Here is a 21,941-nt window from a genome sequence, read left to right as displayed (position 1 = left end):
TACTCCTTATCCCTGTCTCCTGTTCTTCTAGACTGTTTTTCTTAAAACTATGCCAACTATAAGGATTTATCTTGTACAAGGATTCTCAGTATGTTCTCTCGCTGCACTCTTTTTTCTCTATGTATCATGCCCCTCAGTAGTTTTCCACTCCTACTGTTACAAAGCCATCAAACTTAACGTTACTTAAAACTGATTCTAAAGGTTTCTATATTCCATTTTGTGCCCCCTTGTCTCAGTGGCATCCTTCATCCCCTCTTGCTCCAGCTGCTCGCGCAGGATCAGGGCTCATCAGCACTTGGTTGGGTAAGACCCAGGGAGCAGCTCACTCGCAATGAGCCAGGTGGGAGCTCCCCAGCCGTACTTGTTAACTGATGTAGTGGGCACTGTGGTCACTGCTGGAGGCATCCCTCCTCTGTAACTGGAGCAGGGCTGCAGCGAGCCTGCTCGTGCTGTCAGCCCCAGCAGCAGTGGCAGGGCCCAGGACTCAACATCAATACCCTGTTTATTCTCCAAACGTTTATTCCAGGGAAACAAAGTAAAGTGAACCTGCACAGCTCTGCCTGCTCTTGTGGTAGGGGTGCAGAACCCCCCTGTGCCCAGCCAGCTCTCTGTCTGCACCCCAGTTACCCACTGCAGCACTGAGCTCCCCCCTGCACCCAGTGATGCTCTTCAGAGGCTGGAACTCACTGAAGCCATTCACTGAATGGTGAGAGCAGTCACAGAGAGCTGGCTTTCCACGGCTGTGTCATGTTTGAAATGGAGAGTGGTGCTGGTGTGGTCCCGCTCTGTGAGGACGGATGAAGGATGCCCCATGGTCCATGCCAGGGCTCTTGGCTGCAGCAGTGACTGTCAGGAGACTGCCTTGCCGGGGGGCTCAGCCCTGTCTCCGCAGGGATGCACTGAAGCAAGGGGAAAGCAGGCTGCTGTTGCAGGCCAGGGGCAGGCTGAGGGATGCTGGAGCTCCATGGAACTTCTCCTCCTTTCCCAGGTGGGTTTCCTGCAGAAAACCCCATGGCAGAGCTGGCTGCTGGCTTGGGAGGGAACAGCCAGCCCCTGACCTCAGCCTTGTGTTTGCTGCAGGAGAAGCCCCCAGTGCCCCTCACACACATGAAACCGCTGCCATCCCCTGATGCTGGTGCTGCAGGTCCAGCTCTGCTGCTGCTCACCCCACTTGTGCCACAGCTTCACCAGCAGCTCCAGCCCTGCTCACCTGGGTGCTAGTTGCTGAGGTGCAGCGCCTGAAGGTTCGTGGCGAGGCCGTCCGCTGCCTGGCTCTCCTCCTCATAGGGGTACCCCGTGTAGCCACCCTCCTCCCTGCAGTACCTGATGAACCTGCGCGCACAGAGGATGGGCAGGAGGGTGCCGCTGGCCCCGCTGCTTGCATTGCTCTCGCTGCCTGCATAGCATTGCGCATGTCCCAGCATCATCCAGGCACAGCCGGACGGGGCTCACCTCTGCCAGTGCTTGTCCTTGCTGAGCACAGCCGGGTTGCCCACCACGATCAGCAGAGCTTTGGCCCTGGTGATGGCCACGTTGAACCTCTGAAAGAGAACAAGAAGCATTTTACCTGCAGCAGCACCTCGCAGCCTCCTCCCCAATAAGCAGCTCTGATGTGAATGGGGGGGGGGGGGGTGCCAAGGGAGAGGGGCCAGCTCCAAGGAAGCCCAGGTACCTTGGGGTTCTTGAGGAAGCCCAGCTTGAAGTTCTGGTCGAACTGGAGGAACTCGCTGCAGCTGCGCACGGTGGAGATGAGGATGATGCGCCGCTCCTGGCCCTGGAATTCCTCCACAGAGCCCACCTGGAGGGGGGGAATGGCAGCAGCCAAGGGGCTGGGGAGCACCCGGGATGGTGGGGCAGGGGGGGTTCCTCTCCCCCAGCTCCCAGGACCGTACCTTCAGCAGCTTGATGTCCGGCAGTGCCCGCAGGACAGGATCCAGCGAGGTGATGGCTTTCCGGATCTTCTCCACCTGTGGGAAGGGGGCACAAAGCACGGACCAGGTCATGGAGCCGTCCTTGTGTGGCGGCCCTGGGGCTTCCCATCCCTGCCATGGGGAGGTCTCTGTGTACCCTGCCTGCAGAGCCGTGCCCTCACCTGCTTCCTGTAGGGAGAGATGATGCCAACCTCCTTTGGTGACACGCTGGGGCAGCCCCCCTTGCCCCGGCTCTGCAGCAGCTTCTTGAGGTACTCGACCAGCACTTCAACCTCAGTTGTGTTGAAGAACGAGGGGCTCTTGGCCTCTCTCCGGTCCTCCCCGCAAACCCCATGGAAGATGATGGGGAAGCCCTGGAGGTGCAGAGAGTTGGGCTCTGCCCCACCTGCAGCTCAGGGCTCCCCTGTTCCCCTTCCTGCATTTCCCCTCACTTTCTTGGGAAGCTCCTTCCAGTTACAATACAGGCTCCGGACATCAAACTCATCACTCTCACAGGCCTTCAGCTCGCTGTCATAGAACAGCTCATTGGGGATCCTGAGGATGGCCTCATGGGACCTGCGGAGGGAGAACGATGCCCAGGGTGGGTACCACACAGCCCCAGCACCCTCCCGGGCACCATGCACCTGGGACAGGGGTTGTGATCCCATCTCCTGCACCAGCCAGGGCACTACATGGCTCTAGGAAGCCAGAGCCCGAGGTGCACACACCAAGCATCCCCATCCCCATGCTGTCCCTCTCTCCACCTGTAGTTCCAGAGCAGTTTGGTGACAAACTGCGGGTCGTATCCTCCGCTTGACTTCTTGTACAGGGGGTTGTGCAGCATCAGCCTCTCCAGCAGTGAGGTGCCTGTGCCCAACAAGACCCCATGGTTCCCCGCAAGGCTGCTCCACCCCTGGGGGCCAGCAGCACTCCCTCCCCTCTCCCTGCTCACCCAAGCCGTGCTGGATGGCCAGTGGAGATGTCAGGACGGGGCCCAGCTGCTGGGGGTCTCCTGCCAGCACCAGCTGCCCCCCGTTGGGGTTGGTGTCCTGGTCCATGACAGTCAGGAGCCCTGTGCAGAGGGAGAGCTCAGCAGGGGAAGGGGGATCCCCAGGACTCGGAAGGGTTGGTCCCCAGGACAGCAGCCGGGTACCACTCACCTGCGATGGCAACCACGCTCTCCGGCTCTACTGCCTGGCCACACTCATCGATGAAGACATGGGAGAAATATCCTGGGGGGAAGTTGGCCGACACCAGCCTGGAGAGGAAGGGGAGTGAGGCTGCCTTGGCATCCCTTCACATCCCATTAGCATCCCCTCACATCCCACTGGCATCCCCTCACACCCCCTTTGTCCTCATCCTCCTGCAGACAAGGGGTGCCTGCTGCTGCCCACCTCCCTCTGCACCTCATCGGGACACCCCCCTTGCAGCCTCATTGCAAGGCAGCCCATGAGCTTCCCTGCCATGGGAGGTGGCAACAATCCCAGGTCCTCCAACCTTCCTGCTGTCACCAGTGTGGTGATGAGGATCCGGTAGCGCCCCAGGTGCTCCTTGCTCGGGTAAACGTAGCAGCTCTCCTTATCATCCCAGTTGCAGCAGGGCTGAAACACAGGGGTTTGGTGGGATCCTGCTCTCTGCAGAGGCCATCAACCCAGATGAGCTGGGATGGAGGGGCTGGGATGGAGGGGTTGGGACCTACCCTGATCTCAGCAGGCACCTCCTTGTAGTTCCTGGAGCTGGCGATGAGCCTGTAGATGTGCCGGGGGGCAATGTCCTTGATGAGGCGCTGGCACAGCAGGTCTGCAGCGCTGTTGGATGGGGCGCAGGCCAAGATCCGGGCATCCTTGAAGCACGTCCATATCTAGGAGAGAGGAGGGGGTGACAACGCTGAGCCCCATGACCAGCGCTCGACCTGGGCATCAGCCACTCACCTGCTTGATGGCCTCCACCAGAGTCACCGTCTTGCCAGTGCCGGGGGGGCCGAAGACAAGGTACGGGGCTGGCCGGGACATGCCCGTCACGATGTGTGTCACAGCTCTGCACTGCTCCTCATTTGCCTCCAGCTTGCGGTCGAACCACCTGCGGGAGCGGAGGCAGAGTGGGCTGGGTTCCCATCCCCATCCCTATCCCATCCCTATCCCTATCCCATCCCCATCCCTATCCCATCCCCATCCCTATCCCCATCCCATCCCCATCCCCCCATTCCCATCCCCATCCCATCCCCATCCCTATCCCATCCCCATCCCTATCCCATCCCTATCCCATCCCATCCCTATCCCTATCCCATCCCCATCCCTATCCCTATCCCATCCCCATCCCTATCCCATCCCCATCCCTATCCCATCCCTATCCCTATCCCATCCCCATCCCCATCCCTATCCCATCCCCATCCCTATCCCATCCCCATCCCTATCCCATCCCCATCCCATCCCATCCCCATCCCATCCTGCCTCACAGGACTCACCGTGGCTGGAAGGTGCCCGTGAAGAGGGACTTGTGGCAGGAGGCAGAGGGGAAGAGGAGGCTGGACAAGCCACGCTCCATGGCCATGGCTGCCGCCCGGTGCTGCACCTGCAGCGGCAGCCGGTTGAAGGTGAAGGTCACATCGAACCTCAGGTTGTTCACAAACTTCTTCAGCAGCCTGGGGAGGAGCCGCGTGAGCAGGGCATGGGGATGCTCCCTGCGCCCTCCTGGGCTCTGCCCAGGCTTTTGGCACATCCGAGCAGGGCCCTTCCAGCCCGGACACCACTCACTTGGAGGAGAAGCCCAGGCTGACCTTCTCCAGCTCCACACTGTGCACGTAGCCCTTGTACTGGATGAGTGGGGTGAGGTGCCGCTCGCTGCTCAGGTTGGCAAAGAGGTGATCCCCTTTCAGCACCGACGGGCGGTTCTCAGCCACGCCAGGGACCTGCACCCAACGCTGGGGTGATGCCGGCACCCTGGGGTACCCAGCACCCCTCCTGCCCCCCCTGGCTCCCATACGCACGTCAAGGACCAGCAGCCCCCTGTCCTGCACCATGGGCACGTCCTGCATGTCGTAGCGCCTGATGTCCACCTCCATCTGGATCTCCTCGAGGTACAGCAGCAGCTGGAACTTCTCCTGGTAGTTCCCAGCCTGGAGGGGAGCCTCCAGCAGCGACCTGAAGGCAGCAGGGATGTCACCGTGCCCTGGGGACACCTCAGCCAAGGGGCAGCAGGGGTAGGTGTAGGGATGGGCAGCATCACCCCCATCCCTCAGCACTCACTGCATGGAAGCCCAGTTGGAGCCAGCGCTGGCACTGGGTCCGAGCAGGATTGTGTCCTTGAGGCTCTTGGGGTACTGGTAGGTGGACAGCGGGATTTCCACCTCCAGTTTGCTTTTCAGGAAGCTGGGCAGAGGGGACAGCAGTGTCACAGGGACTGCAGAGCTGGAGTGCCCCCAGGATGCAACCACCCATGTCCCCACCAAGCAGGGTATCCCCAGCCCCACCAACACGGGTCACTGCACAAGGGATGAAGCACTGTCCCAGGGTTCTGAGCAGCCTGGTCCCAGGGAGCTGAGCCTTGTCCCAGCTGGAGAGCAGGGCTGGTAGCAGGTGACCCCACCACATACCCATCGGGGGGGATGCCATCCTCGGTGACAACAGTGACAGGGTGCTGGAGGCTGGCCTGGTAAGGCTGGAACGGTGCCGAGGGCCCCAGGTCCTTGCCCAGCTGGCTCTCGGCGACAGCAGCGATGCAGCGCCCGATGCTGAAGGACACATTGGGCTCCTTGGTGAACTCAAACTCCACCACGACATGGAAGTACCCATTGTGGGAGGTCAGGCACTGCACCTGGATGGGGTATGTGCCGCCTGCGCGGCCAAGAGATGAGTGCTGGGTCCTGAGCAGGACAGGGCAGGGCGCAGGGGATGGACCCTACCTGGGTGCAGCAGCAGCGACTGGCCCTGTGTCACCCCTTGCTCATCAGTGAAGGAGAGCTCCTTCGAGGGCTTGCGTGGCCGGCACCGCCGCAGCGTCACCGCCTCTGCTCCGTGGTTCTGCACCACCACGGTGACCGTCTGGCGCTTGCCACGCACCACCGGGAAGCGGATGTGCCCATTGCCCTGGTCGTGCTCCGAGAAGATCTTCACCCCGTGCTTCTCGCTGATGAACTCGGCCCTGTGGGAAGGCAGGAACAGGTTTTCCCAGTGAGGCCGGGCATCCCCAGGGCATTGCGGGTGTGGGCAGGTGCTGCTGGTCATACCACTTCTTGGCACGGCTCAGGGGCACTTGAGGACGGGAGCTGGGCTGCTGCCCTGAGGCAGGTGTGGACACCGGTGCCCTCGCCTTCGCTCTGGGTCTCCAGTACTGGTTTGCCACCACCACGCGCTGCTGTTTCTGCAGGGAGCAAGCAGTATCAGCATGGCCCCAGGTGCAGCTCCTGCAGAGCCAGTCCCAGTGTTGCTGCTGCACGGCCCCAGCCCAGGGCATCCCTCACCTTCTTGAAGTGCACCAGCTCCCCTTGAACCTGCACCCGGTGGGTCACCTTCAGCGCGTACAGGACACAGGAGAAGTTGGGCATCCTCGTTTCGGTCCTGCACAGACAAGGAAGAGGTTTCTGTGCGGGCCGGAGCACGGCTGGGCTGTGCTCAGCACCGGCAGCCGAGAGGAGGCAAAGTGGGAACAATAGAAGTTGGAGCAGGGCTGAGGTTGGGGTGAGGAGCACGCGGTGGCTGCTCCTGTGCCAGGAGAGGGAGAAGGAATGGGCAAGGACATGTCCCCATTCCCAGACCCTGAACAGAGCCTGTCCAGAGGGGTCACCCCCTGCACAGCAGCAGCACAGATGGAAGCTCCTCCAAGACACGGCTACTGCGCTTCCCAGGCCTCTCCTCCCACACCCGGGCTGAGCCCCGGCTTTGCCAATGATTAACAGTGGTGGCACTGGGCAAGGGCCAGCGTGACCGGTGTCAATGGGGTGAGGCAGGCACTGGGGGTCCGAAGCTGTGCCCAGGTGGCTGCTGGTGGGGGCATGCAGCTGGAAAACATCCCAGCGCAGCTGTTGTGCAATAGAGGAGCTCGGGGGCATGTGGGCTGGTGTGTGGAGGGGCAGCTCTGCTCCTTCTGCTTCCAGATCCCAGTCCTGCTTGGTTTAATCCATGCCTCGGGGGATCAGAGCCCGTGTTTAACAGGCCCTGGTGGTCCTCACTGCTCGGAAAGCACAAGCTCTTCCATCCCACCAGGAAGATGATGAAGGAGAGCCCCTGAAGACCCCACTGCTCCCCAGCGGTACTGCACACCCCGCTGGAGCTGGCTTCACACCCCATGCGAAGCCCCAGTGATGCTGGCTGGGGACCAGTGATGCCGGCCAGGGGGAGTAGGCAATGATGGGGGGGGGGCAGTGCCAGGCGATGCTGCCCGGGTCTGGGCAAGCGCTCTCACCTGTACCGAAACTCCTGGTTGTAGATGCCCCGCAGCGTGTCCCGCCGCCTCTCCTGCTCCCGGCCCGTGTCCCGCAGGAACTGCACGAACTCATCCCCGCGCTGCCTGGCCTCCACTACGCTGACCCGCGGCATGGCTGAACAGAGCCGAGCCGGGAGGAGGTGCTCAGGGCTGGGCTGGGCTGGGCTGGGCTGGAGCTCGCCCCGCAACGGGAAACGAAAGCGAAAGGAGCCGTGCGCGCTGCGGGCCCCCCCCGCGCAGTGGTGATGGGGGGGGGGGGCGGGAGGGATCAGATCCTGCCCTATCGCCCCGCACTTCTTGGGGTCCCGCACCCCACGGGGGGGTCCCGGCTGCGGGGTCCACGCAAGACTGTGGGGATGGCCCAGCCCGGACCCCCGAGGGGGGCACCCCAAAAGTGCAGGGCTGGGGGAGCCGAGGGGTGGGTGCCAGAGGTCCGCGCTTGTCACGACCCCCGGCCAGTAACACTGGCTGGAGTGGCCTGGGGGGGGCAGGAGAGGAGCCCAAGTGCTGGCACAGCTGTATCCAATGATGAGAGGCAGGAGCTCTATAAAGAGGGCAGCAGCAGGAGGTGGTTTCCCGTTCTTTCACTCTCCAGCCTGCCTGGTGAGGATGGTGATCTCCGACCTGCCCCTGTGAAACAGCTCCAGACCCTGCGACTTCTCACAGCACTGCTTGGGCCCTGGGTGTGTTGGGGTAAGTGCTGTTTTCCCTGTTTTACCATGGGTGGCCTTTCCTCTGCCGCAGGCCACACTGAGAATGTGCTGCTGCCTGGAGATGCCTGATGGACTGATGGTGGAGGGCTCCTTGTAGGCTGTTTGATGGCTCTGGGGCTTGGAAAATGGGGGTGTAGCCTCTGGAGAAGTTGCTTGTGGTTCTTTTTGTCACATATTGCAGGCAGAATCTTGGAGCTTTAAGGTTTGATCTTGTAAATAGATAGGAAAGCTCTCTCCATTGGGTGCAGCTGAATAGCCCTGCTGCTGCCTGGGCTAGCTTTGCCTTCCCTCGCTCGCCCACGCTGCAGTGCCTGCTCACCACGACTCCTCTGTGGTCAGTTTGACTCTTGCACACTTCAGCAGAGCTAGCGCAGGGTATGTGCTGCTCCGGAGTTGACCTCAGTCTCCACTGAAGCCTTTGGTCTCCAGCAGACCACAGAGCATAGCTTTAAGGATTAGGATGCTTCTGGGTATGTATCACTGCTGGGCTGGTGCTTCCTTAATGCTCCAGTGGTGATTGGTCACACAAAGAGCTGCTTTTCCAAGGAAAAAATAGGAGCTGGGAAGGAGCTAAGACTGGGATAGCTGAGCCTGCTGTAAAGAAGGCTGGTGGGGGAGAAGGGCCAGGAGTGGGCAGGGAATGCGTCACCCTAAAGGATGATTAGCTAAAGACTTGGAGAAGGACAGAGAGATAGAAACAGTCTTCAGGCTGGAACAGGCGGTGGTGAGCTGCTCACAGTGTAACTAACCCAGAACAGGGAAAAGCCTTGAGGCAGATAAAAGCTCTGTTGTGTGCACAGCGTTATCTTCGGCCTTGCTTCTCCTCCACATTCTTGGAATTACTGCAGCGCTTGTCTGGATGGGACCATGGCCAGAGAGCGCAGCACCTTTGATGCTTGTCCACACAACCTTTCAACTCTGGGCACTGCAGGCAGGGAGGTGACTCTTCTATAAACACTGTCCACTGGAGCACTGGCCTTGAGCACTTCGTTGCTTGGTGGCATGCAGCACCTCAGAAAAGAGGTGGTTCACCCAGCACAGCATGCAACCCACTGCCAGTGTTTCATGAGCTGAGGAGGAAGGTGCTGTAGGTGTTCCATGATGAGTGGAACAACCTCATTTGCTGCTCTCATGCACAGGGCTTCAATCAGTGCTCTTTCAATTGGAAAGTTCTCAGCCCTGCAGCTCCCCGGCCTGTGTGCCAGGGTGGTAGCATCACCTGTGGATCTGCACACAATACCAGCCCCGATTTCAGGCTGGTGCCTGTAGATCTGCCTCTAGCAGGAGCTAACACAAGCAAAACCAGGAAAGACCAGACACAGATGGCTTTAAAACAAAGACCAGTGTATTTTCACTAGACTGAGATACAAAGGGTGCCTGGAGGATGAAAGGTCAGTCTCAACAGCAAATACAAATATATTTTATTTAGACAAAGCTTCTCACAAAGGATAGACACACTTATTTTGTGGTGTTACTGTGCGAGACCTGAAGTGGAATGCACAGGCAGCCCCATCCCCATCTTCCCAACCCATTTGTGTATTTAAACCCAGGAAGACACTAGCCAGTTTAAAAACCACAACTGCAGGAAGGCCCAGTGATAACCAAGTGCAAACAAAGCAAAGCAAGCTCACCAGAGGTTTAATTTTGCAGTGAGTACATGTTCTGAGTTCTGACTGAAAGGCAGACACATGCTTCTTCAGTCTCCCCTTACAGAGAAACTTGTAGGACTGTTGTATTTGCTTTTACAGGGGGGGAAGAAAAGCAACAGAGCAAGCACTGGGAGAGCAAGAGATTGATTCCAAGATCCCCTTTAAGATAATAGGAAACTGGCCATGATTGAGACAAAACGGAAAGGGTTTTTTCTCTCACTTTGGTGCAAGTTTATTTATTTTGTACACTATATCCATCCATACACCTGTGATACAAATTCTAGGAACCTGCCACAAAGCATTGAAGCACAACATACCTATTGTTCTGTAGACACTTGCATCTTTAATCACCATCCAGCCTACATGGATCAGCAGTGATTCAACACAGGAGCTTGTAGCTCTGTAAAAAGGCAGATGCCTGATAACCGTACACATACAGGGGAGGGGAGAGCAAAAACGTTCACTTTTAGGGAACATGGCTCAAATCTTCAGGTTAAAAACCCACTAATTGTGTCCCTGGAAGAGCTGGCTGCACGGAAGGGGGTTCTGTAAAGGGTTTTGTAAACTCATCTGATATAGTACAACCTAAGCCTGCAGGCTTTTGCTCTGTGGAGGTCAGGCTACACGAGGACTTGCTGTCTCTTGCATTTACTGTATCTTGCAGCATAGCGCTGGGGGCTGTTGGCAGATTTGACAAACTTACTGGAGTACCTGGAGTGCTGTACACGGGTGAGGGGAATGCTCTGCACCCTCAGCTGTATTTATAATAGGGCTTTTCCAGCTAGGAAGTTTTCCAACCAGTGATTGAAAACAGCTACACTTCTGAGCCATGAAATGTGGCTTAATTAAAACAACCTATCAGTAAATGCAGTCACAACAGGAAGTTTATGCAGCAGGAAACACAAAACACAAAGACAATGCTATTTGTTCCACAGTTCTCTCTGAGGCTAGAAAACCTGTTAACTTTGAAAGCCCTAGAAAAACGCTGCACTGGCTTGGAAACCATCTACTTGGCATAGGACCACATTTGTTTTTTGCACACAAACATTTCCTCATCTCCCCATTCCCGTGTTAAGCGTTCTGCATCTCTTTGCCAATCTTGTAGCTGAGGATTTTGTTCCAGTCGATCTTGGTGCGGGTGACAGGAAGCTGCCGGCGCAAGGCTTTGAAAGTGGTGTCTGACATCGTCTGGTAGTTTTCGCTGATTGCTGTCTGCAAAGGCAAGTAGTGACAACAGAATTAAGATACTCTGATAAAGCATCGCCGTAAAGTCCACAACCCTTTTCTATGAGGTGAAGATGTACAAGTCACTGGTGTGTGTGAAGTAAAGGGTCTCTATAAACTCCCCTTATAAACCTAATGGCATCTCCTTTGGTGTTTCACTGACTTACCTGTACTGAATCTCTTTGTATGCAAGCTGGGACAATAGAAAAAGCTGTGACACAAATTTCCTCTTCAGTATTTTTAACTACCCCAGAGGAAGATTCACAGACTCACCCATTCCTCTTCCATGCTTGTTCCAGGCATCATTTGTAGCCATTTAAAATAACCCCACAGCAAACCTGATTCTTAATTACGAATAGCTTTAAAATTTATTCTTTAAACAAATACTGCTGCCCTTTCCTAAGTAATTCTTACAATCAAAACCAGATTCATCCAGAGACAGAATTAAAGGTCAGTTTTCCATGTTTCCAGTAGCTGTAAGTGGAGACTGGCATGATTCCATTATAGGTGGGTGGAACTAGATAATCTTTAAGGTCCCGTCCAACCTAAGTCATTCTGTGATTCTATGATTTTTATTTAACCACCACCAATCTTACCTGGTACTCGTTTTCTGCATTTTCTATTATCTTAATAAATTCCTTGGCTGTCTGGACATCACTCTACAAAGGGGAAAAAGAAATTTCTATGTTTAAGACCAACTTACAAAAGCTGTATGATGCATTTCTTCTCAAATGATAGACTGTGTATAGATGAAGTGGATAACTTCAGTAGCTTCTGCCTCATGTTGAGGTTCAAGACAGGGTTGGAACTAGATGACCTTAAGGTCCTTTCCAACCCTAACTATTCTATGATTCCATATACTGGCTAGAGCTTGCACTCCAAACTGGAGCAGTACTGCACCCTAGCGAGCAGAAGGGAGGTAGATCTTCATGGTATAGATCAGGGATTTCAGGACTGTTGCTCCCCCCACTGCACTAAGGACTTATTTTCCCTTAGTATATCGCTCTTACTGTTCACAGACAGTTGCACTTAGACAGAAAAGCACGTTTTGGCCTCTTGAACTGAATTTTGTAGGATAAGCTTTCCAATAGAGACTCCTAATACAGTCTAAGCAACTGAGAATGTGTTTCCCATGTGACTCTAAACACTACAACTATGCTGACTAGTCACCCTAAAATTATATTACTCTCAAAACAAGAGAATGTGGTCATGAAGTATTTAAGGAATAAAATAGTTGCTTTATCATAAACCCAGTCTTTTAGCATACTTACTGAAACCTGTACAGAGTCCTGGATATCTTTATGACTAACCAGTTGAACATTTCCATCTTCGTAATAGTGAACCTGAACAGAGAAACAAAATGCAGGTTATCATTAACACTCATTTTGCAATCCCTAGAGCCCCCAATGCTACCAGAATGGCACAACAGCATCGTTGTGCCAGTCTTCTCTGCTTACGTGGAGACTAAAAGCAGGATGGATTTTCTAAAAGGTTTCATTCTTTGTCAAGACTGTTCAAGATTATGTTAATGCAGTAAATGCCTAGAGTTGAAATAAGAGCAATTATAAAAGAATTCATGGTATAGGTTTTAGCCCTATAAAGTGAAGCAGAGTTGGAGGCCTATAGGGTAATGCTATATAATAAACCACAGGCCAGACTGTTGATGATGTCTGAAACACTACATTTAACTTCTTGAATTATATAGTGTAATAGCATCTTGACTTGAGAAGGACATCTTGGCTACACTTCAGCATCTCATTCTGAGCCAAATGCATTTGTGTAAGGGAAGCACGATGCAGCTCTTTTCTGTTACTGCCAGAAAAAGTAACCCACCTGGATTTTGAGCACTGCAGCCACTTGAGCCATCGGTGGCGTGATGGTAAACTTCCATTCTGATCTCCAACGACCGTTCCTAACACAAGCAAAGCATGAAAACCGTTTCTAAAAAGCTCAAGCAACAAAGAGAACCAAACTAACTAGAGCAAGTTGTTTCTGCTGTCAGCTTATGACCAGTATTACAGTGCCTTGCATGGCACTGAATTAAGTTTCTGAAGCACAGCAGAACCCCATGCAGCTTCAGCACAGACTAGCTCTGGTAGCTATGGAATATGTAAGGGGGTATCTGTTTGCCTCTGCTAAAACCCTTCTCTCTGGATATGTCACTGAGCCACACCGAAAGCTTTAGGGAAGTGCCAAGGGGGCTGCAAGGAAAAGAGACTACAGAATGAGAAAAGAACTTCTTTGGAAGCCCAAGACTATTTGTTCTTCAGACTGTGTCAGAAAACACAGAGGATGGGTTTGTTTGAGGACTAGTAAAGGAAGAAAACACACTACATTGAAATAGTCTTACCAGAAGTTTTTGGGCTGGAACTGGTGGCTCTCAATACAGGCAATAATTGTCTGCTGCCCATCTATAGATTTACCATAAACCTGTGTTTAGAAAAAAAAGAGTTAAAAAGGCCCAAGAGCAGAGGAAAGCCATTCTTCATTTCTGTTCTTGGCAGCATTGTGGAGGCTCGGTACTGTGGTATTGCACTGGGAACGTATACCACTAATGACATTGTGCAACACCTTCACATGCACAAATAATGCCTCCTTTCACTTTACCAAAGGTGTTCAGGTGGTTGGTAGTCATGACTATGAGAAAGAAGATCTGATACTATGTGCAACCAGAATATTTGCACCCTCTTTGGGACTTCTTATCCCAAAGGTGGTGAAAACACTCATGAGGCTTAAGAATTCCAACAGCACTGCCCAGCACAAAGCACCTGATATGGAACAATGAACTTTCAGGGAAAGATGGATACTCAACAGTACAGAAGCCATTGGGGTAATGATCTTTCACATAAGCTCTCAATGCACTGTCACAGGCATCTCTCCATTGCTTTAAAGCTGATTCCGTGTCCTCGGGCTGGGGGTCACTTGCTTCTTTCCTTAAATGATCAAACTTAAAAGAAAGTTTGTTTCTTGGGTCTAAAAATCTGCCATTGCCCAGGTCACCATGTTCTGTGATTAAGACCTGTAAAAGAAGTTGAAATTAAGACATACTTATGCTGCTGTAAATGTGTTGCTTAGTGTTTTTCCCTATCAGAACAGATATCAATGTTTCCATAGCTTCTTCCTTTGAGCTGTAATACCACTTAAAGAAACAAGGATTTTCAGTAATTTCAACTAAGAGTAGCTTAATGAGGCTGGAGTTAAACTCTGCTCTTCACAGTAGTACTGCACTTAAGTCTTCTCTCCCAGAAATGGCTATATTATAATAATGTGTAAGTTTAGCCTAAAGTTGGGCATCCTTACAGTACAAACAGATGGTTCTGCTTTTGAAGTTATTTTTGCTGTTTTCCTTTCTCATTTCTAAAGGAATCAAAAAAATTTATTTTGGGATTTACCATTTATTGTCATGCTCCATGCTGCAATAGCTCTCCTGGTGAAGAAGGGTACAGAGATGTGGCTACTTCTAATATACACCAACTAAAGTACATGGCAAAGTAGCACTGTACCTCCCCTCTCCTTTGCCTTATTCACCATAATTCTCTGGCTTCCCAAATATTGATTCTGGGGTTTTTGCAGGCTGGTCTGTAACTTTCTCTTGTCAAAGATATTTCTACAGACAGCCCTCTTAATAACACTTGCCTCCCATGAACGTATCTGGGAGAGCAGGAAAGCTATGGAGGCACCTGGCTTGGTGAACAGACCAAACATATTTTGTACAGTAGGTGGGAATGAGTTAACAATGCAGAAGATGGATCTATTACTGCTTGTCAGTAGGAGCTGTAAGCAGGCAGCAACATAAGGATATGCAAGTGAGCTTTAAATAAACAATCTTTAATTGTTCATACTCCAATAGCATTCAGCAAGGAGCTTTACTTAAGGGACGATGAATTAGTTAGTGGGTAGTATCAGACAATGCTTTAGAAGAACATTTTACTTATGGTGCTTCTATAAGAACAAAAGGTTGGTAACAGAATGATGTGGAGAGAGCAGAAGAGGTAGTAAGTAAGTAGAATGAAGCTAGCCAACATCTTGATGAAACAACATTTTTATTGGGTTTGCACACTGTAGTAATACAAACCTCAACTGCAGAGAGTCTTCCCTTACCTGATCATCATACCCTTCTATCTTCACCGGAGTGAACTGATCCATGTTATACTGTGCAAATGCACTGTAAGAATTAAAAGAACATGAACTTTAGCTGTACATGCATATCTATTTGACTACAGTTAAATGTACACTCAAAAGTAGTACATGGTATGATTTATATTTCAATTTATCTTAGCAAATAATACACATGCGCACTTTTAAAGGATTTTTCAATACCTTTTATTAAAGACAGCTATAAAACCCCAGGTCTGAAGCCAGGTTTCTTTTAGTGATGATCAGGAAAGAACAGAGTTCAAAAGTGGAACAGCAGGCAGCCTGGGGGAATGTGAGCAGGCCAAAACAGGAACACCCCAGCTCCCATTCAGACAGCAGCAAGGTAAGCAAAGGAGTAGACTAATATTCACAACAATCTTCTTATGCAAAGACCTGCTGAGTGACATGTCACATAGTTTGCAGTAAGATCTGAGCATCAAAAAGCTTGTGTGCAATAATCTTTAAACACCTTCTGATGAGACTGTGTAAGTAAACAAGGTATTTTGAAAGCTTTTCTTTTTAGGGCAGTTCTTTTTCTAAACCTCAGCTAAGGATTACTCAGTATTTCAGGCTCCACTTGCTTTCCAACTCATGCTTCAGCAAGATCAGACATTCCTGCTGCTGCAGAGTTAAAACTTCTTGGCAGAGTGCCTTCCTGTCAGTTTTATATGGCCTCTACAGTATAAATTCTGACTTAGGGCTTTAAAAAGAATCATCCATGCCTTTCATTATGTATTTTGTTGGGAGGATAAGGAATTGCAGAAGATTGCTCTCAATATAACAAATAGATGGCTTTATCACAGAGTGATGGGTGTAAGAAAACATGCATCTCTGATGGCAATTTGACTTGTGTTTGAAATATTAGTACTTACTGTGCTGCTCCTTCCCTGAGAAGATTGTCATTGCTGAGCAGTAACCGGACATCTGGAGAACAGAGTGCAGGTTATTGGGGTTTTAATCAAATATTTCTCTTCATGCTTTTAATTTCCAACCGGGCAAATACAAGCATTAAAATGATCACACCATTTCATTAAGCATGTGTAGTCACAGGATGACAGCATGCATTTCCCTCACCACTTCTTAACCTTAAAAGCACTATATTGTGACAGAGCCTTAGACTCTTATAATACATGAAGCATGAAGAAAACACCACCAATCATTTTACTTTTACTTACCATTGAATACTTCATTGAATTCTCCAGGTGGTGCATGAGTGATGAATTTTGCAGCTATACGCACCTACAGAGAAGCAGAAAAGGACTAAAGGTAATTTACTGAGTTCACACATAACTGCAACCTACACTGAAGCAATTCACCATCAATATCAACTCTGACAGCAACAGAAGTGCCAGATTTGGGAAGAAATCTAGGCATGCACTGTCAAAGTAGAAATAAACTCTTAAAACTGAATTTTTAGTGTAATGTAGCAGAATAATTCTAGATGTAGTCAGGAAGAAGCTCAAACTTCACATGGGCATCTGCAAACTGTAATCAGTCAGCTAAATGGCAAGATATACAAAGAATAAGAAACCACTGGAGTAAAAGTGTAATTGTAACTACATGGTAACTACATGGTAACAGCACAACCTCAGAGCTAGGGAGTGTTTGACACATCATAGAATCTCAGAGTTCTCTGTGTAGGAAGGGACCTTAAAGCTCACCCAGTTCCAAACCCCTGCCATAGGAAGGGACACCTTCCACTAGAGCAGCTTGCTCCAAGCCCCTGTGTCCAACCTGCCTGTGAACACTGCCAGGGATGGGGCAGCCACAGCTTCTCTGGGCACCCTGTGCCAGCGCCTCAGCACCCTCACAAGGAAGAGCTTCTGCCTAAGAGCTCAGCTCAGTCTCCCCTCGGGCAGGTTCAAGCCATTCCCCTTGGCCTGTCCCTACAGGCCCTTGTCCAAAGCCCCTCTCTGGGTTTCCTGCAGCCCCTTTAGGCACTGGAGCTGCTCTAAGGTCTCCCCTTCAGGAGCCTTCTCTTCTCCAGCTGACCCAGCCCAGCTCTTTCAGCCTGGCTTCAGAGCAGAGCTGCTCCAGCCCTCGCAGCATCTCCATGGCCTTCTCTGGACGCACACCAACAGCTCCACGTTCTTCTTATGCTGGGGACCCAAAAGCTGGATCAGGACTGCAGGTGGGTCTCACCAGAACAGAACAGAATCCCCTCCCTCAACTCCTCACACAGTCTGCTCATGCTCTGAGGATGCAGCCCACATCAGGGTTGTTGGTTTGGACTGGAAGTACTTTTTGCTGGGTCATGGGGAGCTTCTTATCACACAAAACCCCCAAGTCCTTCTCCTCAGGGCTGTCTCAATCTGGTCTCCACCCAGCATGTATTTCTGCTTGGGACTGCCCCAACCCATGTGCAGCACCTTGCACTTAGAGAACCTTACACTTTATATTGCAGGACACTGTGATTCCCTGTGATGCAACTTGTTTGTTGCTGATGACTGGCTGAACGAGATGCCATAGCTTCACAGCAAAAAGCATGTGAAGTAGCAGAGGCTGATCCCTCTAGAAATGGAGCAGTAAATCAATTACATCAACTGCCATGGCACTGCTTCCACAGCTAATTATGCCCCATGGACTTTGAAAAGCCACGTATGTGCTCAGCATGCAGAAGGCGCTATGGAGACGCAAGGTAAAAAGCTGGGAACTGCCAGAAATGGGCAAGGAAAAGTGCCAAAATGAACCAGAAGAGTCAGGTAAGAGCCTCCAAGTGAAAGCATTCAAGTTTGAGAAGGTGTTGGGGTTGTTTTTTGTGATCCTCTAATGTTGCCTTGGTCACTCCTAACCCTGAGCAGCAGACACACCATCTGTGCCATTCTGTGGCATGTTACTCCTCCCATCTTGTAGTGTTTTCTTGGAAACTGGTCTGTAGCTCAGTCATGAAGTGTCAGAGTAGTGGAAGAACTCAGTGACGTGAAGCTGTGAGTGATACAATAAACAACTGAAAAGGCCAAATGTAAGGAAAACACCCAAATGTCTGCAACCTTTGAAGCTGGAACAGAAAAAACCCATTCTCTTCTATAAAGTAATAAACCTGCACTGTGGTCTGAAATTCCAATATACATGTCTTGCACTGATAGAATTTAGGTGGTCTAGGAATTGTTTCTGCTGAAACTAGCGAGTTTATGGTTTTCAAAATCAAATCTTTTATGATTTTTACAGGCCCAAAAGGAATAGACTCATCTTGGAACACTTGAAACAGGAAATTTCGCAAATTAAAACTCTCCCTTGGAATAATAGAAGTCACATTTCTTGCAATAAGCACAGCTAAGCATCTGGGCAATGAGCCCTCCTGCCTCAGCCATTTATTGAAGGTGACTGCAGAACACTGCTCATTACAACTCTGGTTACTTTTTCTACTTTTCATTCTGAGCAGTAAACCAAAGGAGTGTGCATAAATCCACCCTCTTCAGCTGAATTATGCCAGAGCTGGACATAACTTGCTTCTCTCAACTGTACTCCCTGGTTTAATTCTAAATTGTTGTTTGTATTGTTTGTCACGTAAGGATTTAAAGCAAGCCATGAAAGGAAATAAATAACTCTTTCCCAAACAAGGGGTACATTGCCTTATTCCAACAGGGTTGAGTAACAGCTCTACCTTAACTGGACTGAGCATCTATTATCTTCATGCTTTAAGTAATTCTACAATACAAATGAAACCCTGAAAAGACTGTGTAGTTGCTGCAATCCAGAATGGCAAAGTACTTTCTCCTAGTTTGCTGCTTCTAGATAAGGTTTGTGAGTATCCAGCAATCCTAAAAATGTAGCTTTTGCTTTGAAAGTTTTCACCATCTACAGAACTGTAACAAGGAGAGATTGCTGCCACAGTCTTGTTACGTTTCACTATCAGATATTTGGAAGGTTATAAAGATAACGTATAAGTAACTAAGAGAGATACTCCTGCTTTATATTCTCTGTGGCCTTTGCTGAGAGCCAGCCCAAAATAGCTGAGAGGCTTCTGAAATGACACCATGTGCTTTTCTAAGAAAGCATGAGTGGAAGCACTAGTGCAGGTGTGTCCCTGTGCTGAAGTGTGGCACTGTGCTAAAGCACTTCATGCTGTGATGCCTGTCAGTGGGAGGATTGCACTAGAATACATCCTGCAAATCAACTCCCAGATGAACAGATTCCGTTCTATGAGGTGCTTCAACATATGGAAAAATAAGGCCCCTAAAAAAGCCATAAAATTTAGTATTTTATGAATTTATGCATCAGTGGTGTGGCTGCAGAATTGTACTGTACATGGGACCCCCATAAAGGGGACGCTGTTTTAATAAGCTGACTTTTAGATAAATAGAGTCTCATAAACAGATCCTTGTGGAAAAAATAGGAAAAAAGCCCTAAAAACCAAACCAAAACCAAAGTAAATATTACAGGAGAGATTTTTAGTCTTCCACAAACTCTTTTCCCTTGGAAGGATGAACAAAATTAAGCCAAAACAGAAAGGAGCTTGCATTTCAATCAAATGTTATCACAAAACCAGCCATCAACAAAGAAAATGCTGCAAGTGAACGGCATTCACTTTTCTAAGGGATCCCTGGCCCTGCCTCTTGTGTGGAGCAATAAAATCACAGAATCCTGGAATGGTCTAGGTTGGAAGGGACCTTAAAGCTCATCCAGTTACAGCCCCCTGCCATGGGCAGGGACACCTTCTACTACAGCAGGTTGCTCCAAGCCCCATCCAACCTTAAATACAAAGCATTTAAATCAAACTATTGAAGTCAGGAGTGGGGTGCAGGAAACAGGCTGCGGAGTAATTAATTCTAAATGTCAAGCATTTGAATTGCAGTTGGTTTTGAGACTTGTTTTGTTTCAAAGTGGTGTCAGCACAGTAACAGGATGTTCATTTGCAGAAGCACCAAAACAAGACTTCTGCAAGCTGACCTACTTCCTGGCCAGCGCTGCCATTTCGGGTGCTGTGCACCATGCCAGCAGAACTAGCTTCCTGCTGCTGAAATGGGGAAAGTGGCTGTGAGAAGCTGCTCAGCCACGAGTGTAACTGGCAAAATGGCAGCACGACGAACTGAAGTAGACAACAGGGTATGCTGCAGCAGACCTTAAACTAAAACGAACCCCTTAACTTATCTAAAATACAGAGAATAAAGAAGTGAGGCTTGGCAGGGATGCAATGAATTCATTTTGTTTATATTGAAGCACTGGTGAACTCAGACTTAAAAAAGGAACCGTATATAAAAGTTCCAGACCTATCTAAATGGTTATGAAATGGATCCTATAGTAAATCTTCACTGCATGTTTCTTTTTCAGATTCTCTATCCTTTTCTACCCATGCTAGGCATGGAGCTGCTTTAAACTGAATCTAGGTTGCCTGAGCCAGGATGTGTACTAGAACGTAAGCTCCGATTTCAAGTGAAATCCCATCTACTCTGCCAGATACAGCACTTGGGGGAAGTGTAGTTCTGAAAAGCCACTTTTTGAAGGACACCTCTTCCCTGCAAGTGCTTTGAAAGAGCTGCACATTTCAGGTGAACGCAGCAAAAGGAGGAAAAACCCCACCCAGTGACCCTAAGTTCTCGCACCACCGGCTCTCAGTCCCAGACTAAATCCCACGCCTAGATGCAAGCTTCAGTTTTGTTTTCATTTTCACATCAGATGCAATGATGACTTCAATTGTATCAGTTCAAGTGAAATTCAGCCAAATGATGTCAGGGGAAAATAGTTTATACACCACTGGATAGATCTCGGTTATGTGCTAAAGGCCAGATGAATTCAGCTCTGGAATTCTTGTTTCCAACAATGCTCATGCCATATAAAATATTAACTAAAGGATGAGTTGCACCTTTAGAGCTCTGCTTGATTCACAATGAACGTCATTGTAATGAAGCTGCAATTGCCAGTTTAAGGGAAAAATGAAAGCAATCTCCAGACTTGCAGAATCCTTGAAGATCCATGAGCTTAATAACTCCTCCAGAACATTCAGAAACAAAGCAAAAAGCTACATGTCATATATTTTATGATGTAAGGAAGAGTAACAGCGTTTTTTTTAACTACTGTTGTAGGCAACTAGTGTTACCTGGCAGAAAAGGTTGAGTTTCATGTGTTAAATGGCATCAGTGCTGCCACTCTGCTTTTACTTAGTCCCTCAGTGACGGGTTAAGTGGGGGAACTTGCAGACGTGGGGGAATGGTTGGACTTGATTTTACAGCCCTTTCCCAACCTGGCTGATTCTGTGATTCTATTGCATCCAGTGTAATTTGTAGGATCAACATCAAAGTTACTGTCAGCAGCTGAGGCAAGCAGAAAACGTGAAGACACGCTCTGAAGGTGTTCTGGAGCCCAGTAGGTCGCACAGCACCTTCTTAAGACGCCGCTAACTTTGTTGACCAGGGAAGGGCAAGCGGAAGACCAAAAAATGTACTTCCACTCACAAAGACAGGCCGAGCCACCTCAGCTGCACCGAAACAACCCGAAACGCAAAGCGTTGCTCTGGTAACCGCTGATCCCTGGCCGCCGGCCTCTCACTAGGGCGGCAGCGGCCCGGCCGGAGTCAGGGGCCCGCCCGCACGGAGGCGATGTGAGACCGGGCTACAGGAGAGCATGCCGGAAACGGGTGAGCCTCCTCCCCACCTCCCGCCCACTACCCTCCCGCGGGTGCTGTGGGGACAGCAGCGCCATCCCGCCGTGGAGCAGCGGCCCCTTCCCTACCTTCTCCTCATCCGACACCCGGTCTTCGAAGTCCGCCATTTTGGCTGCTCTGGGCCCGGCCCCGCGCGGAGCATGCCGGGAGCGGCGGATAGCGCGCCGCCGCCGGGCTGGCCCGGAAGCGCGCTCAGCGCCATGTTAGCTGCGGGCAGACGCCGCGGTGGCGGCCATCGCAGGAGCGGGAGGACCGGGACTGGTCGTGCTGGCGGAACCGCCGGCAG

The 21,941-nt window shown here is 50.6% G+C and overlaps 3 protein-coding genes across 3 annotated transcripts in view; 1 reads left to right on the top strand and 2 right to left on the bottom strand.

The window, feature by feature from the left end:
- The window catches only part of RHOC (ras homolog family member C), a 415,761-nt gene that overhangs the window by 9,601 nt on the left and 384,219 nt on the right, over positions 1–21,941 (top strand). The gene's annotated exons all lie outside the window — the stretch shown is intronic.
- MOV10 (Mov10 RNA helicase) lies at positions 499–7,489 on the bottom strand. The gene is made up of 22 exons (XM_061363051.1): positions 7,311–7,489; positions 6,370–6,466; positions 6,136–6,269; positions 5,812–6,050; positions 5,503–5,743; positions 5,156–5,278; positions 4,897–5,050; positions 4,664–4,818; positions 4,375–4,551; positions 3,842–3,989; positions 3,610–3,771; positions 3,408–3,511; positions 3,071–3,168; positions 2,863–2,982; positions 2,675–2,777; positions 2,363–2,486; positions 2,093–2,284; positions 1,893–1,967; positions 1,673–1,798; positions 1,453–1,541; positions 1,211–1,332; positions 499–997 (listed from the first exon to the last, which is right to left on the bottom strand). Exons 1-21 carry the CDS (start codon positions 7,442–7,444, stop codon positions 1,218–1,220), a joined length of 2,910 nt encoding a protein of 969 aa, XP_061219035.1. The 5' UTR covers positions 7,445–7,489; the 3' UTR covers positions 499–997; positions 1,211–1,217.
- Positions 9,901–21,871, bottom strand: CAPZA1 (capping actin protein of muscle Z-line subunit alpha 1). The gene is made up of 10 exons (XM_061363075.1): positions 21,724–21,871; positions 16,230–16,293; positions 15,927–15,978; positions 15,019–15,082; positions 13,730–13,936; positions 13,268–13,347; positions 12,751–12,829; positions 12,189–12,260; positions 11,514–11,576; positions 9,901–10,905 (listed from the first exon to the last, which is right to left on the bottom strand). The coding sequence occupies exons 1-10, from the start codon at positions 21,760–21,762 to the stop codon at positions 10,765–10,767; spliced, it is 861 nt and encodes a 286-aa protein (XP_061219059.1). The 5' UTR covers positions 21,763–21,871; the 3' UTR covers positions 9,901–10,764.

This window comes from Neopsephotus bourkii, unplaced genomic scaffold (genome assembly GCF_033783945.1).
Source record: "Neopsephotus bourkii isolate Nb327-2 ecotype Australia unplaced genomic scaffold, CSIRO-AGI_Nbou_v1 NB_1139, whole genome shotgun sequence".
NCBI lineage: Eukaryota > Metazoa > Chordata > Aves > Psittaciformes > Psittacidae > Neopsephotus > Neopsephotus bourkii.
This window is presented reverse-complemented; position numbering and strand designations above follow the sequence as displayed.